We start from the raw sequence: 20801 nt of genomic DNA on the forward strand, positions 1-20801 counted from the left end.
TTAACCTTCTTATTTTATAAACAGTTTTTTACTATTATTAAAGAAAATCCAGGTTTCAAATTACACGAAACAATAGGAAATCTACACAAGTCTTAACCGAAAGTTTTTCATTTGGTTTAATGGCAAAACATACCGGAGTCCGGACCAAAGAAACAACATGTCTATGCATTGCGTCCCAATTAAGTTCATATCAATGTTCACCAAAACTAAGCTGGATAGTTTACATCGGAGAGTCTCAAAACTCTGATACTCCCAGAACATCGCTTCTCAAGATCCCCAACAAGGTTAAAAATGTTAGAACACTTGCGTAAGTCAAAGTGTTCAAGGTGAGGACAAGCTTCAAGAATGGCCTTCAAACCCATGTTGGTCAGTAGTCTGTTACTTAAAAGCTAGAGGTGGCGAATTTCAATTTCGGGCATGCTTTCTGCAATTGCTATGGCAAACTCATCATCATCATCATTATAGTTAATCGAAGAGGTATTAGAGCTTCAACGTCTGAGATTTGGACAAGAACTTGCCTTTTACAGCATTGGTGATCTGAATAATTGGATTGTGCCAAAGAACTTAACGGCCGTAACAATCATACGGGACCACAAACCATCAAGTTGTAAAAGGTATAAACAAAACAAAATGCCATGTGCATTTTCCGACCAACATTGTTTGATTTATGTTGAGACAGGACATACCACCAGAATCCAACTCAGATATGCAACACACACTTGAGTTTCAGATCAGATATTGAAGAGTCATTACACTGTACCTAGATTTAGATAAATCAAATCACACACTTGAGAGAAAAAGATCAGCTTCTTGAAAGTTTAAGAGGACAAGAAAGAACGTTGAAAGGATCAAACTCTACAAAGATATTATTATTATTCGTCTAATCAGCAATTAAACTCTCCCTACTTCAATCAACCAAACCTTATGAACAACCAAATCATCAAACAAAACATATAGAGAAAGAAAAAAAAAGACAAGAATCTCCCAATGTTTCTTACATACAAAATGTTAATGCAGATAGTCGTCTCTTACGGCCTTGCAAAGACGCCCCAAATCTTACTCCGGGCAAGATTCTCTGCCAATTTCTTAGCACCTTCAACATCCATCTCCACAAGCGTCTGCAAGTGCAAGCAAGCACCAGCAGCAACGACTCGTTTCCTACATTTCTTACAACTCACAAGCAGTTCCAACGCGGAGACCGCGTATCTCTTATCAAGCTTCTTAATGTTCGGGTCCAAGAGCTGAACAAGACTTAGTATACCCTGTTCACTCTTCTTGAAAATCTTCCTGTTGCTTGCGCACACCAACAACGTCGACAGAGCTTTCGAAGCTGCTTCTTTCTCTTCCACAGCTTTACCATCTAACATCTCAATCAACCCACCAATGCTTACACCAATCTCCTTCCTGCTTTTCGTGGTGTACCCTAGCGAAGCAACAGCTTCCGCCGCCGCGATTCTCACACCGAGAACCCCGCAGCTCAGCAACGGAACCAAACGAGAGATAAACCCTTCGGAAACCACAACTTCTCTCACGACAGGACACGTAGCAAGATTCTTCAGAAGCAGAACTCCCACCTCGAGAGACTTCGCGTTAGAAGAATCCAAGAAACTCTTTAACATCTTAATCCCTCCTTCTCTAACAACCAACACCACCATCTCCTCCTCCTCATCACCATCCCCACTAGACGTTAAATTAGCCAAACAACCAATAGCGTTCTCTCTAGCAAGAGGCGTACCGGAACAACCCAACGTAACGAGAACCGAAACCGCACCTTCCTCCAAAAAATTCTCTTTATTCTCCCCAAACAAAGCCAAGTTCCTCAGCACACCCGCCGCGAACCCTTGCGAGGCGGGACTCCCTTCTCCGCAGATCTCGAGGAGAGACGAGATCCCTCCTCTACAACCGATCGCTCTAGCGTTCTCCTTGGAGAAACTAAGCGCCTGCAAAGCCACGCAAGCCTTCTCTTTAGCGTAACCGCTCCCGGATTCAACCACGCGGAGGAGGTGGTTCAGAAGAGACAGCCCCTCGGCTATCAACACGTGTCTGCTGCTCTCAACGGCCGAGATTCTCGAGATCGCGGCAACGCTCTTCTCCTTTAAACACGTGTCGAGCAGCCTGACGAGGACCGGGACGACTCCCTGCGCCACGGCGATCATCACGTTCTTGTCGTCTCCGTTGATGAGCTCGAGGAGGGAGTCGATCGCGGAGGTTTTAGACTCGGCGGAGCCGATCTGCAGCCGTACGACGAGCTCGCTCGCCTCCGATCGAATACCTTCCTTCTTCGTCGTCGACGACGGAACAGTGAGCTTCAGCTTCGAGTCTTGGAGAAGAACACCGCTCTTGATCAGGACGTCGGCGTCTCTGGCGTGGCGGTCGAGCCTCGCAGCGACGGAGTCGACCTCGCTCTGAGTCTTGAGCTTCCCCTGCGATAAATCTCTTCCCTCGCACCTCGACGCGACGGAGACGGCGTCGTTTAGAGTGTCCCGGACGGAGGCGAGGAGGTCTAGGGAGAGCTGGTTGGCGGAGGAGGAGGAGAAGTCGGAGATGTCGGTGAGGTGGGTGTCGAGATCGGTGAGCTTGGCGCGGATCGAGGACCATTTGGACTTGAAGCTGAGGAGGTTGGGGATAGTGACGAGGAGAGAGGAGATGAGCTCCGTCAAGCTCCGGTCGCCGTCGGTAACCGGCATCGGAAAAGTGAGGTTAGGGTTTTCAGAGGAGAGAGAGAGAGAGAGAGAGAGAGAGAGAGAGAGAGAGAGAGTTAATGGGAAGTGAAAGGTGTTTTGGTTTGGTTTGCGCCAGTTGGGAAAGAGCGAAATACAGGGAGGAGGAAAGTGGGTTCCACGCGCTTTTTTTAGTTTCTTTTTTTTTATTCGTCAACCCCCAAATGATCAGAATCTCTCTCATGCATGTTACTACGTGGAAAAACTCAATGTCAATATTTTTCTATTATATTAAAGTTGCTACTTTTTTATTCGGAACCTTTTTTGGGGTTTAATGTTTGGACATCCTAATCTCCAAGATTGTTAACTATTTCGATTAATAATCTATACTTTAATTAATGGTTTTATTTAGCAAGCCATTGTAAAATATTTCAACGAATACGATTGTTTAGAATAACACATAGGCATAGACAGGCAAAAAAATTAATAATTTTGGTAAGACAAAAACTCGTTGTTGCCTTCTTTGAATCTTTATGTATAAAGGTAAAAGATATCAACTGCATGAGAATGTATAATATTTCTCAAACAAATGAAAAAATAAATTGATATTTTATTAAAAACTAATTTTGTAATTGATAAGTGTATACTATGTTCTAATGATTTTGCAAGTAAGAAAAATGTTTTGAAAGTTTATTAGTTTGAGAATTTTGTCTCAGTTTTCTATTATTTTTATTTTATTTATTAGTAATTTTTTCCAAGAGATTCTCAACCTGCTCCGAACTACTAATTTGGCTTGAGCAAAGGAAAAAACGATGGCGTGAAAAAGACTTGGTAATAAATGTTACAGAGACAAAATGTCCTAATAAAGCAAACGGGCTGGTCTGAGTTGACCAGTGACTAAACTCGGCTCAGATAAAATTATTTGCTTGGCGGAGGTACAGCTTGGTGAGGGTGGTCATATGACCCATGTGAATTTGTATAAAAATAAAATTTCCCTTGTAGTTTACAGAATAGTTATTGAAAATTTAACTTACTGACCCATATAACATATGTTTATTATGCATTTGACCCCTGTAAAAGTTCGAGCTGTCTCCGCCTTGCAACCTTCACGTATTTTCTTTTTGACTAAACTACTTTCACGTATTTTTTACAAGGTCCTGTTACAATATAAAATCTAAGTAGTTTCTATACATTCCAACTTAGCAAGATTTTTTCAGAAAGAAAAGAAAAACTAATAAGAATTTCAGTCAATACTATGAATAGTTTCTGAAAATTTATTTTTGATTTGATTTTAACAATTAGTTTTCATAACAAGGTTCATGCTTCCAAAAACGTATAAGTCAAAGAAAAAAAAGAGTTTTGTTTCTCAGGAGGAGTTTCTCGGCTAGGCATCCCCAAACTGGCGGTTGTTTCTTTTCCGGTGAAGCAATGGTTCGTGTGGAGTCTTCCATTGGCTCGTACAGACAACCAGCGAAGTTTACAAACTTTCATCACAACTCTACATTTGGGCGGAGCCAATGAAGGAGCAAATGGGTCAGTTGACCCCTGTGAAATTTTAAATTTAATCAAGTATTAGGTATATAATTGTTATCAATTGGTTAAATTTTAATGGATTGACCCCTTCATTAGTTAGGCATGTGAGGTTAAAAGTCATTACCAACAAAAGAAGCTAATAAATACAAAGACGTCATCTATAATTCTCTCGAAGTTGATGGTGAAAAGAGGATCAAGAATGGCCAATTCATATTGCACAGATATTCTCGTTGAACCCAGGAACTATACAAAACATCACATCATAAAGATATAAGAAAGTTCCAAAATCTCTTGTGCATGTTGTTCAACTGGAGCAAGATCTCTTGTTCATAACAAAGCAAGTACTTAAACCTCGTGGACTGGAATATAAGATGCATTGCACCTGATTTTCCTTGGCAATCTGCAGCAAAATGACCAGTTTGTCCACACACAAAACATTTTTCTTGTTGGCCTGGGTATTTGATAACCTGGAATGAGAAAATGACCAGTCATTTGACTGACTGACTATCAAAACAAGTACATAGAATAAGGGAGGCGAACAGCTAGATTCAAATGTGAACTTCCTGTGTGGCTAGAGATGGCATAATCAAATTGATGGAATAAGCACCATCATTTTACCATTCAAAAAGGAAGAAAAACAGCTACATTGTGGGTTGACACTAAGCAGACCGTTTAGAAAATGTCTTGTATTGACAGGATTATTACGTTGGAGATGATTGTATGACATTATCTTGTGTTCTCCTTCGCCTGGAACATTTGATAATTAGAAAGAATTACCTTCAAATAATAATCCATGAAAGCCTAAGAGGACACAAATCAACTTGAAAACCATAAGCAAAGAGGACAATGCTACTAGAAAAAGAAGTGCAATCAATCAGACCTTAACAAACCTCCAACCGGGGTTATGATTTAACCTTGAGCTACAGCTATAAACGGTGTCCCAGTAGTAATGACATCTGAATGTGAGGTTTCTGTTTTCTCTTTAGCAGACAAGATTTGTCCCCCAATCTCAAAATACAGCCTCTCGCTGCTGACTCATCTTTGCTCTGGGTGTAACTTCATCAGCAACGATGGCAAGAAAGTCCTTCTCGGTCGTCACGTACGTATCGACACTTTGCCTCATGGCTCATCGAGAATTCGACTCCCATAATAGATCACATAAAGCCTTTTGTTTTTCCCTTTTCCTAGAACTGCCCCCAGTACTGCTTAATCATTGGCGTCAGTTATGACCTCGAAAGTGAGATCCAAATCTGGTGGTTACACTATCAGAGCACGGATCAAAGCTCCCTTGGTTATGTGGAAAGGCATCCAAATAGGCCCTATTTGAGTTAAACTTAACTTCTTTCTAATCAGCCGAGTAAGAGGCTTCACTATTTTAGAGAACTCCTTGATAACCTCATGTAAAAGCTAACATGATCCAGAAAATTTGTGAATTCCGTTAACTGAAATCAACAATCGTATGTTCATCATAACCTTGATTATTAAATGTCCCAAATTCCGATTTACATGGATAAAAAGTAATATCATACGGCATGTAACAACTCTAGTTGCAACTTTTTATCCACGATTATGAAACCTTTTTAGAAGCAACGTGAATATGGCTAACACAAATACTATCTGACTAGGAGAAGGCCTTGCGCAGGGTGAAATATTTATTTTAAAATTTATGTTTTCATATTGTAAAATTTCATGATTTTTGAATACATGTGTTTTTGTGTTTAAAATATATTTGATATTTATGTTTTTTCAATGTAGAATAATTAATTAAGTATAAATATTTGGTACACATAAAAAAATATAGAAGCTCAAATCAAACAATTAAAATGAGATATCATTGATATTCTTATAATCATAGATTAAGGGTTATGAAAACATTTGATGGTATTTATAAGGAAAAACTCAACCGTATATATATAGTAGGCATAGATAGGTTTTCGGATTGTTTGAAAAGTTAAAATAATTAGCACTAATTATCTAAAAACCATATTTTAATGTGATATATTTGAACCAATATTTACGTAAATTTTCAATAACTACCACAAACATATTTAGCAAAGTTGTTTTAAGTTGTCGAAATTTTAGACTTGGTGACAAAGTATATTATTATCTTAAATTAAACCTACCATATAGAACTTCTTCAAAATTTTGTACCAAGCTTAAAAATTTGGTGGAATCATTAACTTGGTCAAAACGTTTCTCAACTATTCAAACAATATGGTATAAAAACAATTAATTTAATCTTACCAAAAGAGTTTGATACATAAATTGTGTATCAGGAAAATTTGGTTCAAATATTAGGATTTTTACTGTTTTCTAATGATCATAATACCGGCAGTTTACGATTGATCCTATTTCGACTCAATTAAAATTAAAAAGAACATTTAAACGACATTGATTATAGATAATCCGAAATAAATAGTTATTTTATAATTAAACATATTGTATTGACAAATTTAAGATTTATATATGATTGAATTTTTTCACAATTTTTGTTTGTTTATATAATCATTTATATGTTGGGCTGATACATATGGATATTTACTAACTTGTCAGTAAATAAAATTTAAATATTTTTCGATTTTGAAGTTATACTAATTTTCAAAATATCAGATTTTTACTTTCGTTTTGAAAATATAAGATGGAAAATTAAAATATTAAAAAAGACAATTACAAAATTGAAAACTAAACTAAAATTGTGTCTCTTTGCTATAAAATATTTTTTCTTTTATTAACAAAACAACTTTGAATAGCTGCGTCTCTTTTGCTATTATTTTATCAAAGTGTCTCTTTGTTATTAATTAAAAAAAACAACACTTAGAAAATCATTAGTTTCTGTTTTATACCAAAAGCATGCAATACTTAGACCATAATATATAGTAAATTTTGATTTAAATTTCTGTTTTATAATATGGACTAAGATTATATCTTACACATTTAAAAAAAAAATATTATGTTGAATCACAATATAAATCAACCTTGAGCCATTTAAAGAAAGTATCATTTAATGAGATCGTCGAGTATTAATTTAATGAGATCGCCGAGTATTAATTTAATGAGATCGTCGAGTATTAAGTTTATCATATCATATACATTTATGTTTGGATTAATATAATATTTCCTAGAAATTGGATTTTGAAGTTACTAATTTTAATTTAATTTTTATGGTGCCACGTAAACAAAATTAACATCATAATTAAGTGACACTTAAGCAAGATTTTTTTAGTTAATACAAACTTAAGGTTACAACTTTTTAAATGTTTCTTTATTAATATATAGAGGATAATCATACTTTTTGGTCAAATTAAATAATCATACTTAGTACGCGTATCTTTACTTTAAATGCAAAAATAAATTTTCATATTTTGATTAGGAAAATCTCGCATAAATGTTGCTAACTATGAGTAACTTACTTTGTACAGAATAAGAAACTAAATTATTCTCTTTATTAATATAGTCAAATATATAGAGTAATTAATCACTGCTTATTTCCAATTTTTTTATTGCGTAACGCAAGGATTCATATTTCTTATTTATGGTGTTCGAAACACTGTCATAAATAGGAAAAAAGATTTATATGCGTAACTATAGTCTAAACCAATATTTGAGATAAGTGAGACCAATGGCAAAACCTGTAATATATTTAGTAAGTTAAGGATATTTCTAAATATGGTTTGAAGAGAATTGTGGAACAGACATGTCAGCATGGTATTGAGGTAAATAAGTATTAACTAAAAGGTTATTTTTTACTTTTCTTCCCTATTAATAAGAAAGGGATGATACATATTTATTAATTTGAATTTTTTCATAAATGTATTCACCTATTAATCAATAAAGGAAAAGTAATTATATGTTAGATTGTTAGTCCAATATTGAATTTATTCGTTTTATATTAAAAAAAGAAAGATATAAACTCGTGAGAATATTTTGAGTAGTAAATGTATTACTATCAATGCTCCACCATATATACATATATTTCCATAAATTAAAAATCCAATTAATGTTGACAAACTTGTGTGAAGAAGCTTTAAATATATTGTTTTACCACGTAAGATAAGCTTAATTATACGGTAACAGAAATTTCATATAGAGAAAAAATACTTTGATATAAATTTCTATATTTCCGACTTTACAATATGCTAGATATATAGTTCCCTACTTATATTAAATTTCATAATCTCTATATATATATTCTCCATATTATTTATATGTGTGACAATTATAATAAATTAAAAAAATATGTGGCCAGTCCTCATATTTGTATATGAAATTATGAACACCAAATATAAATCATATAATAAAACATATCTTGTGTGGCTGCTTTCTCTGAGTTGGTCTTCCATGAATGAGACTATTATCAAATTCTTGATTATTAGCTAATAATCAATAAACAACAATTCAAAAAAAATCAAGTCTATTCATTTACCGAAATTATACAACTGCTAATCAAAAATATTAAAATAACAAAGAGTAACAAACAGCTGCATATAATATTCTTAAAAGTAAACATAAAAGAAATAAGGAAAGATACTTGTGACCTAATTTGAAAAAAAAGACTATCGACTTAGAAAGGTAAAGCAAGTCAGTATTTTTTTACCGACTTAGAAAGGTAAAGCTGTGAATTAGAAAGGTAAAGCTCAAATTCGATTCTTAGTCTGAACTCGATTCTTAGTCTCTCGCAGAAAAACTTGTGAATTAGAAAGGTAAAGATAAAAGTAATATACTTAAAAGTAAACATTAAAAAAATGTGAATTACAAAAACCTGTGAATTGGAAAGATAAAGCTCCACTTCGATTCTTAGTCTCTCGCTTGAAAATGCTCTGGTTAAAACCCTGAAAACCATTAGACGGATTGCTATCAGACAAAAAAAAGGAGCAACATGTACACGAATTATAAGGCAATAAAAGTAATAGAAACCTTATATAATCACACCTACATGTACACGACTTTTTTTGTTCGGAATGACCTCCACTATCATTATATATATTTTTAGATCTTGTGCACCAAGTTTAAATTTCCGTTAGTATTATGCAATTAATACCCAATATTTGTTACTCATAATTGCCACTTCTTGAATGACAGCATAATTGTCTATTTTGAAAATGAATAAATGATATAAGGAATGATTGTTTAATCATTATGGACGGATCATAATTGCCAATCATAGTAGTTTCCAAAATCGAAACCAAATTAAAATCGCTCTACAAAGGTTGCTATAAATGTACACACGAAACTAAAGACAATAAATTAGTGGCATTAAATTAATACACGAAATTAAAGGCAGTAAATTAAGGTTGCTATAAACGGATGCATCATTAATTGAATACAAATAATTCGGTTATGAGACTATATTATATAAGTCGATTATTCACATGTATCACAATGACATTTATATGTAATTATTCTAGTAAATTGAGGGTAAATCTAAAAATGGGCTGAGAATGAATATGGTGCCGCCACGTCAGCATGTCACACATGTAAATAACTTACAAAACAAATATTATTCTCAAAAATTGCTCATTGATTAATAAAAAGGGAATATATCCAATAGTAATCCGAGTATAGATTTTTGAAAACAATTATTATGAGTATGATATAATTGCAATCTAAACAAAACTATAAAATTAAGGATGCCTCCTAAAATGAACCAAAACTATAAAATGAACCACTTACATTTATATTTAAAATATTCAAACTTTTCGGACAGACCAATATCATTATATATGGAAGGATCATAAATTTCCTAATTAATATAGAAGGATCATAAATTGCAAATCATAGTACTCACCAAATCTGACACCAAATTAAAGTTCACTAGCCGAGTTTCCCATATATAAACAAATGAAACAAAACACAATAAATTCAAACATTTAAGTCATACACGCAATTATATGAACGTTGCCATAAACGGATAAATCGGAATTGAATGCTAAATAATTCGATGAATTATATTAATGTTTGACGATGAGAGTATATTATATGACAATGGCAGACTTATGTAATTATTCTAGTGAGTTGAGGGCAAATATACAAATCGGCTGAGAATGAATATGGTGCCGACACGTCAGCATGGCACACCCGTAAATAACTTACAAACCAAAGGTTACTCTTTAAAAATGCTTCTTGATTAATAAGAAGGGGATATCATATACTCCCTCTGTTTTTTAAAGATACATGTTCTAGAAAAAAAATTTGTTTTAAAAAAATACATTTTTTACCTTTTCAATGTATTATTTAATGAAAATCTGTTAACTTCAAAAAAATTAATTGTGTTTATTGGATTTTTATTGGTTAAAGATTATGAAAATTTGTTATTCACAAAAATCAATGCATTTTTAATGTGATTTCTTAATATATGTGATAAGTCTAAAATATGTATCTTTAAAAAACAGAGGGAGTAGTAAATTATACAAGCTTCTAGAATTTAATCATTTCTTTCGTAACAATATGTTAGATTCGAATTTAACATCTGCTGTGATCCAAGGGCAATCAATTGCTTTGTTAGAGAAGTCGCTCTCTGCTACAATTGACTCCATCATCTTGTTCAAACTTATGTAAAGCTACTGATAACATTGCTTACTATAAAAAAAACATTGCTTACTATGACCAAAACAATATTTATATTATCAAGGTCATATATGCTCATGCTTCTACTGATTCTGCTCAGGGTCTCTGCTGGTTCCCTATCTTCATTTTGCACCAAAAACATTATTCACTGATTTCAGATTTTTTCTTTGCGGTGAACAAGTTAATCTTGTTTTGCTTTAGGCAAACACTTAGAGCAGCATTATCAGTAGATATGCTAAGGGGTTTAAAAAAAAGAGAATATTTTAATTATTACAGCTTTAAAAACATTAATAAGGTGACAGCTTGCTTTAATGTTTCAATCAGTTTTAAACCTCCTTATTTAAGAATTTTTGCTTCTTTTCTTTATTTTTTTCTGATTTAGTCTTCCTTTGAAAGTTATAAACTTCTTAATAAACCAGCGTTGGAGCTGCTTTTAATCGTGGGTATAATAAAAATTAGAGAAAATTACCCAGAATAACTCTACTTTTTTTGTTAATTACTAATCTAACTCTACATCATGGAAACATGTTAGTATGTGTGGCTAAAGACCAAATAACCTTAATTGTTCCTTTTTATTACAATATTGCCATTTCTAATATATTTCATTAATAATTTTTAAAACAGAAAATAGAAACCACTAATCCCTATGGTATCGTATTATTATTTGTCGAAGAACAATAAAGTAGAAGATCAAAATGTTTTCTATAAACTTTGTAATTATCAGTTACAAAAAAAAATGTTCTCCAGAAAAAAAAAACAATTTTTATTTGTGCCATAAGAAAAGAAGGAAGAAAATAGACGTCAGTCTGAAAACGCCATTAACGTCAATCAAGGTAATCACGTGTAAGAGTGATTTGTAGATTAAGGTTTTCTCTTTGTTTGGTTTAAATTAAGTTTGGTTTGATTTAATTAAATAAATTTAGTTTACATGCTTTTGATTCAAATTATAGTTAGTGTGGACCGTTTTGGTTTAGATTACTGGTATACTAGGTGATGATCCGCGCCTTGCGCGGAGTGAATGGACTAAAAGAAATTATTATTTTCAATTTATAGTATTAAAAAGGTAAAAAATCATATAAACAAATAATACATATGTTATATGATACATTGCTGTAATTTTTGATAAATATACAGATCAATTAAAAAAAGTTTGTACTTTCCGATTTACTGTGTTATCAAGATTGAGCGAAAATAAAATAATTAAGAGTAATCATCTTTTTAATAAACTAATATGTTATAGTTTTTTTTCAAGATTTTTTTTTTGCCGAATCCTTAAAAATATTAGAGGAAAATAAATGTAATGTTATTAACAATAATAGTTTTTTTGTTTTTTATTAAGTTTCTATACATTAGAACCGAACCCACTTGACCTAGAAAACTCCGACTCTAATTCCACCCAAAAATTTATAATATCCGAGCGGAGTCTAATTGTAAAACACAAAAAAACTTGATACCCAAAAGAACTAAACCGTACCTGAACGAATATTTAAATACCCATATCTAATTAACTTTGTAACAAATAAAAAGTTCTTCATTCAAACATTTGAAATTATAATGGTTAAAACATAAAATACATGATGTTGAATTATTATTGTAAAAACAATCAATGAAATAGTTAAGAAGTATAAAAAAATATGTAAAAGATATAATAAAATAATTAAAATAGATAAGTTCTGTTTGTAATTATGCAATAAATGATATTCCAAATTGTTTGGAAAAGAATAATTAATAAAATAGTTAAGATGAATGAAAAAAAGATAAAATATGTAATAAATTTGTTGGAAAAAATTGGTTCTATCTATACTTCAGTTTTAATAATAAAGATAATGCAATTAAAAAAAAAGTGGATAAAAACTTTTAAGTATACTATTAAAGTTCATTCCATACAGCAAGAAAAATAAGTGAGTATGGAGCAAGATATTTATTTATGAAAAGCAACTATGCTGCAAAAACACATATACTGTATACATATATATATCGACCGATATGCTAATTAATCAATAAGTTGTTGTTAGGGTTATTACAAATGGTAGCGTTATAGTAGTATATTTTTCTCACGTGCGTAGTTATCTTTTCATGCGAATATTCAGAGTTAAATTCTATGTCAAAAAAAAATAATTCAGAGTTAAATTATCTTTTTCATTTTGTTTTCTCCTCAGAATTGACATCTTATTAAGCAATAAATCCAAATATCTTCAAATTTTAGTAATTAAAATTTGAAGATAGTTATGACTATATAGGATAAAACATTAGACTCACTTTATACTCACTTCTGGAAGAGTGAATCTAACGTTTATTGAGAGAAAAATAAGATTGTATGGTATTGTAGAAGCATATATTGAAGCCCACAAGAAAAGCTCATAATCTAATCCAATAAGAAGTCTTGATGAATTATGTAACTAGGGTTAGATTCATATATATATATATATATATATATATGTCCTTATGTGCTCTGAAGTTATATCTCTGAGGGACTATACAAAAACTCTCCAAGTACAAAGATACCTCTGAGTGAGTATGATAGATCTCCAAGTATAGATCAAAGATCTTTTTTGGTTCTAAAGTCTACTGTTTTTATCTCTACATCAAATGAGAAAGCTGTCTACATCTTCATGTCTCCAAGTCACTACTATTTGCATCTTCAAACTTGTCATCTTGTTTCCACGGACGCCAAGTTTGCGGGGAGTATTGAAGCCCACAAAAAAAGCCCATAATCTAATCCAATAAGAAGTCTTGATGAATTATGTAACTAGGGTTAGACTCATATATATATATATATATATATATATATATATATATATATATATATGTCCTTATGTGCTCTGAAGTTGGAACATTGGCTGCCATTGTTGCAGTTACATTAAAACTCATTTTATGATATCAAACAAACCGTTTATCTTGGTGACAACTCTCAAGCTTCTTCTCTTTAGTTTCTTTAGCCTCTCAATAAAGCTCTATGAGCTATTAGTCTTTCAATAAGCTCTCTAGTGCACAAATCTTTCTTGTTTTGAGTTTGTTCACAGCATATACGACCTCTGTAATATATGAGTACCAATGCTCTTAGGTTATTAATGAGATAGTCAACAAAGGAATGGTAGTACAGTATACAATAAACTAAAATTTTCTATATGCCCAAATCTTGAGCTCTCGAAACAAAGACTCCTATATTAATACACTAATTTCTATTTTCCCCAATTAAGGCTGTAACAGTGAGTGATAAAATCTGAATACTATATATACGCATATGATATATAAGATTTCCTCTTTTGCAATTCAATATATTCAATCATAAATTGAAGGGAATATTTAACTAATCAAACGGACAACTACTTGCCGTTAATCAAGTTCATAGATGGTAGGATTGACTAATTAAATATATTACATTCAATGTATAATTAGCGTGATGAACAATTCAATTTTTAAAAATTGCTATATGTATGAGTGTTCATATTTACCCAAATTCGATTCATATATTTAACGTTACAATAACGACAGTGATTCATAATCAACGTAATGTGTGAAATTTAAATGGGTGACCCACACTTTGACCAGATTTAAAAATAAGATCAAAATTTGAAGATTAGTGTATAGAGTGGAAATTTAAGCATAATGCTGCATGGAATTAAAGCATACATTGTAAACATAGAAAAAAATGATACATAATTTTTTTATATAAATTAATCGGAGAATTAAATAAGAAGAAGCAAATATAAAATTTCAAACAACATATAGTGGCCACGTTAGAATCTTCAAATAAGAATCTGTAACGCCTGTTCAAAATAAGAGAAGAAATAGATCAAAACTTTTTTCCATTGATTCATAGCCATTATCATACGTAACCATGAAAATGCTGGAATTAAGACAACGCAATTTGTAATTTGTAGTGAGTTTTACTATCGTTTTGATGTTTGTTTGATTATAAAAGATAGAACATCTTATCATGTTAAACCATCTAATGGATATATGTTTGATTATTTCGGCCAGGTCATTAGTAGAGCAGAGAATGTGACAAATACATGGGAGTTATTACAGGCAAAAACCAAAAGAGAACATGACAAATATTATAAAACCTCAGTCAAAAAAAAATATTATAAAACCATACGATATGCATGTGTATAAGTTTCAACATTAAAGTTAGACCAGTGGCAGTAACTGTAAATAGTCTAGTAATATATGGATCTTTATAAATGATGGCCAAGAGTAACTCTCATGTTGACACGTCATATAATGGTATGCCCGTAAATATGTTGTATTTAAAGGGTATTATTTAAAATTGCTTCTGTTTTAATAGTAAGGGGATGAAATAATTTCATAACTAAACAGTGTAATCTGTTTTGCAAAAATTTAAAAAAATCTGTGGCCAAATAATAAATAAATTTGTGGTTTAAGTTTAAATAAATCCGTCAAATTGTAACAAACCAGTTGTCAGATAATAAATAAATCTATCAAATTCTAACTAAATCTGTGAAATTCTAATAAATCTGTAGCCAAAGACTAAATAAGTCTATCATATCCTAATTAAGTCCGTCAAAATTAAGTAAATTTGTGGCTAAAGAATAACAAATCAATCAAATCAAAATTAAGTCTATCAAAAACAAGTAAATTTGTGGCTAAACAAAAATAAATCTATCAAATTCTACATAAATCTGTTTAAATTAAGTAAATCTATGGCCCAACAAATTAAATCTGTCAATATTTAAAAAATTTGTGGTCAAACATGACAGATTTGTTGTAACAAGTCTGTAGAAATCTTATTAAGGAGGGGTTATTGGGAGATGAATTTTCATAAATTTTGGAAATTTTGAGATTCCTTTGTTATTGGTTCTTGGATTTCATAAATCTTAATAGAATTCATTGTTATTGGTTTAAGAATTTTCAAAATCCATTCAAATCCATTGTTATTCAAAAAGTTTTGTTATTATAGATTCTCTAATTCTAACTAAATCTATTGTTATTGGAACATGAATTCTATTCATTTTTATTCATGAGACTCAACTTTCAAAATATCATATATATCCATGTGATTTTCAAAATCCATGTGCAACTTTTACCAAATTATGTCCAAATCTATAATTCATTACATTTTGTATACCATTACGCTTTTGAAAACATAATTTATATTTATAATGTTTATCATTTTCAATATATAATTAAATTTATATATATAAAAACTTTAAATAAAAAGTTTATAATAGTTTGGAAAATCATTTTCAAATTTCAAAAACAAAATTTAAAAAACAAAATTTTTATAAAAATGTTAGAATTTGAAAACTATAACTCGAAATATTTTTTAAAAAAATATTTTTTTATTATTCTTTATATATAACAAGTGTGTCTCTTTAATGAAACATCTTTTAATAATCTAAGTTAATAAAAAGCTAGACAAATCTAAGAAAATCATGATCAAATTCTATAAGTCAATGCATATACATTTTCACAATCCACCTAACTTTTAAAATCAATCAACTCTTAAAATTCACAAACTCTATACAAATTCTTCTCCCAATAACCCCCCCTAAGTCTATCATTTTTTTAAAAAAATCTATGGCTAAAGAAAAATATATTTAAGTTTGTGGCTACATAAAACGTAGACAAAATAAGTCTATGAACGGTAAAATTGTAAATATTTCGAAAATTTAACAATGGCATTTTTGTAATATTTTTTTTTGCTAACAAAGAGAATAAGGGTAAATTAGGTATTAAAAACAAACTAGCAATTAAAATAAAATTAGAGTTAAACTAGTAATTAATTGATAAATAAAGGTTAAACTAGTTTTTTCCCCTAAAAATTATTTAATCCAGCGTAAACCACTTTTATTTATGATACTTGGATTTATAGAGTAAGAACACCTTTTGTTAATTATGCGAACATATAAAGTTCTAAACATTTTGCAATGAATATCACTTTTAAACCCACAAGTTGTTATTGATATATAAAAAAACAAACTACTACAAAATCAATTAAAACTTGACTTTGACATCTGCCACCAAAATTTCTCCTAAGGAAAACAAGAAAACATATATTAAAACGATAGCAAAAGGAAGTATATTATAGGGATATTTGTATTTAAAACATTTTTTTTACAAATAAGACAACATAATCAAAATGAAGAGATATGTTGTGGGGGCAACGTCGAGCATAGCCATATGGATTTGCTCCACCGTCCGCAACCCAACCCACCGCTGGACCCCGGCATTTTTCAGTCGGCAGATAAATTTCTCTGGCAGCAAACGTCCCACCGGTCAGCACTCAGATTTAATATCTCAATACGACTATTTTTCTAAATAAAAACTAGTCTGCCATCTTTGTCAAAAGAAAAAAAACACACTAATCCTTTAATAATTTCATGTACTTCAGAATTGTCAATCATGTTTCTAAATAATTTATTTAGTTACTTTTCTGTTCCCAACAAATTTGTTAAAATAGAAAGGAAAGTACATAATAATAAAAAGATACAGTATAACCTCTTTAAATTAATAATCGATAGATTAATATCTCTATAAATTAATATAATTTCATAGTGCCAAATTGAGTTTTTAGTTCAATTAGTGACTCGATAAATTAATAATCTCTATAAATTAATAAAAAAACTATAGTTTTGGTATATTCTCAACATTATTAATTTATAGAGGTTTCACTGTAATACGTAAGATGATATAACCAAAGATCTATATATTATACTAGATATGTCTGCGTTGCACAAGTTTTATTTAATGTTTTAATTTTATAAAGTTGTAAAAGAAGAATAAACCTTTTATTGTAGTTGTATGGATTTTTATATATTTTATGTGTAAAATATTTTAAAAATAAGAAATTCATTTTCTCAGAATAAATTCTGACTAGTATTTATATTTTAATAACTGTGCATGTACTATTTATTAACAATATTGTACCTAGGTTTAGACAAACTAAAATTAGAAATGGGATACAAAACATTGAAAGTTGAATCAAGTAAATTAAATCAATAACAACATTATAAACTTTCTTATGTTTATATTATTTTTCTTGTCATATTGTAATGTATCTATAATCATTTAGTGATGTTTGTATAGTCATATAAGACCTTACATGTACTTCGAAAAGTTTTTGTGCTTTTGTTATTATCAATTTTTGTGTATATGTTATTATCTATATATGTTGGTTTTCATGGTGTATGCTATTTAATTATTCAATCAATAAAAAATACTTTGGATCAACTTTTCACATCATGCAATTTAGAGATAATAAAATTATCAATATTTTCTGCATTTGGATATTGTTTTGATTTTTGTAGCCACAAATATATATGTGTATTATGAAGACAATGTTTCGGAATCTTGATTATTGTGAACAACTATTTATAAGAACACATAACTTGTTTACTAAGACTTTGCAAATCAAAGTAAATTAATAGAAAATAAAACAAAATCTTTTGGGGTTAAAATATTGTAACTTTAGCTTGCAAATATATATATATATATATATATATTTATTGTAACTGAAATTTTATAATAGATACTGGTACCTGTTGTAAGAGAAAACATAATAATTTAATTTTAATTATTAAAATATTTAATATTTTCTAAATTAAAAATAACTAAAAGTTTTACCTTTTCATCAAGACGAGAAAGTTTATTCGTATAATTTTTTTAATTTTCTTGCTTTCAAGTAATGATAATATATAAAGTTTTATTCAAAAAATCTAATATTAAATTATTTTATTAACAAATTCTTATGTAAGTATTTAAAATTTCTTATGTAAATATTTTTCATATGTAAATCTTTATATTTAATCTTCTTATGATTATATATTAATTTTATTATGTAAATCTTTTTCATTTTCTAAAAGAATAAAAATTACTATTAACTTTAAATATATATATTATTAAAAGTGTTTCTATCACATGTCAATATCTTAAATTTTTTTTAATAGTCCTATGTTACTGATAAAATCCTAAACAAAAGATCATTATAACGATTATCCCTTCCTATAAGTTCACTATTCTTTTAAAATTTCTTAAATTCATTTTTTGCTTGATGATTTCTGATAGCAAATTAATTACAAATTTGAGTTAGAAATAAATAAAATATATTAAATCCAGTGACATAATTGATTTGATTGTTAACACATTAAAATCATAAGAAGCATTGTTGATTTTCAAATCATTAACAAACATGTATAATGTGTGGTTTATATTTGTGCACATGATCCTTCAAAATATGGATTTGAAAAAATTGTGACCATCAAATATTTTCTCTTAAATGCTTTTAAGATTTCTTGTACTTATTATAAGAAATTAATGTGGTTTCAAATCGATGTAATGTAGGAAATTGGGTTTTATATAAAAAATTAATTAACAATACGTCTTCATTAAGTGTTTTACATATATGCACATCTTGAATCTTATTTCGATATTGGAATTTAAATTACAAGAGACAAGATGACTAGATATTAGTAATCATAACTCCATTAATAACTTCAACATTAAACTGAGTATACATAAATGATACATGCATACATCATACGTGGGAAAATGGGTTTTTAATTTCCAAAGTATTTGCAATTAGCACTTTTAATACCCAACTACAACTTGAGCATATTTAATCCTGAACTATAAATTTTCTATACAAAATTAGATTTAGCAATATCTAACGTTAACTCTCTGTTAAAAAACGTAAACTCTGATTGAAAAGGGATTATGTCTGAGAGAGATGAAACGTTAACACTTAAGCTCTATTTAATCTTGTTATATTGAACCATGTTTGAGTTCTGTACTTTATTTATAAAATTTTTTTTTTAGGTCTATTGTTGAAGAAGAAGTGCAAAGTGACGTTGCAGAAGGAGTTACTAACGTTGTTGTAGAAGAAGAGATAAATAATTTGGGTACAGAAAGAGTAAGGAGCCAGAGGGAAACAGAGATACAGAATGAGAATAAAAGTGAAGAAGCAACGGTGGAGTCGGATGAATCTTCATCTGTTGAAGGACATGATTGTGAGGTTGTTGTAACTGACATAACTGCTATGGAGAATTTTGTTTTCTACTTAGCTGTTGTAAATCACTCTACATTATTATTACTTGTAAAACACAGTTAAAAAAAAAGTAAACTCTAGTAACCTGTCTTCATGTTTTGTTTTTGACTGAAAAAAACTTGATATTGTTCCTGGGTATTGAGATGTGCTAGAACGCGTATCCATTAACACCAGTTTCATCAGCTTTTTTGCTGTATCTACACTTGACGTCCTATTGGGTCTCTGGTTTGCTCCTTCAGATTATCCTTACATAATCAAACAATTCTAACAGATCAAAGACACAAAGCACAAGCAGAGAATCATGTTCTTCATTCTTAGTTTCAGTCCAAATATACATGTGTTATTTTGTCACTATATTCGTCGGAAATAGCGTTTACTCGTCTAGAATCACCTTCAGTTCATTCAAATCGTTCTCAGTGTCAATTTTGGAGTTTTCTAAGTTTTCAAAGACCAAAGACAGTCCTTTTCTGAATTAGAGTTAACGCCACTAACGATAAATTAACGTTTGGTTTTTTTAAGTCTAATTTTGCATAGTTAGCAAGGAATTCATGATTAAATCTGCGCAAGTTATATTTGGGTATTAAAAGTGCTAATTGTAAATACTTCAGGAATTAAAAATCCATTTTCCCCATCATACGTACTGTATAATATGGATACTTACTTCGAAAAGGATATCATATATGCATAGTGCTGAAAACAAAATAAATTAGACACGAAAAAGCATGAGATGGGTCACCGATTCGAACAACAGCGACGGGTGAGGAGTTTAGTTGTCGTATCGATTTCAACAGTTACTGGTCCATATATATCACGTCTCATGGCATGCCATGTTTTCATAATATTATGGTCACCATAATTGTTATTGACATCATATATACTTTCTCCATTTCCAAAATTTAGATTTTTTGGCATTTTCATACACAAAAAGTAAATAAATACATTTTTCTAATCATTTGATGTTTAATGTTTCTCTAAAGTTCAAAAAAAATGTGTACTCTAATTTACCCGAGTAGTCATTTAATTTGTTGGAATTT

General features: G+C 30.3%; 1 protein-coding gene across 1 annotated transcript; it reads right to left on the minus strand.

The window, feature by feature from the left end:
* Positions 1–854: 854 nt before the first annotated feature.
* On the minus strand, positions 855–2787 carry LOC108847996 (uncharacterized). The gene has a single exon (XM_018621393.2). The coding sequence runs from the start codon at positions 2685–2687 to the stop codon at positions 1029–1031; it is 1659 nt and encodes a 552-aa protein (XP_018476895.2). The 5' UTR covers positions 2688–2787; the 3' UTR covers positions 855–1028.
* Positions 2788–20801: the final 18014 nt, after the last annotated feature.

The sequence above is a fragment of the Raphanus sativus genome, chromosome 3 (genome assembly GCF_000801105.2).
Source record: "Raphanus sativus cultivar WK10039 chromosome 3, ASM80110v3, whole genome shotgun sequence".
In the NCBI taxonomy this organism is placed as follows: domain Eukaryota; kingdom Viridiplantae; phylum Streptophyta; class Magnoliopsida; order Brassicales; family Brassicaceae; genus Raphanus; species Raphanus sativus.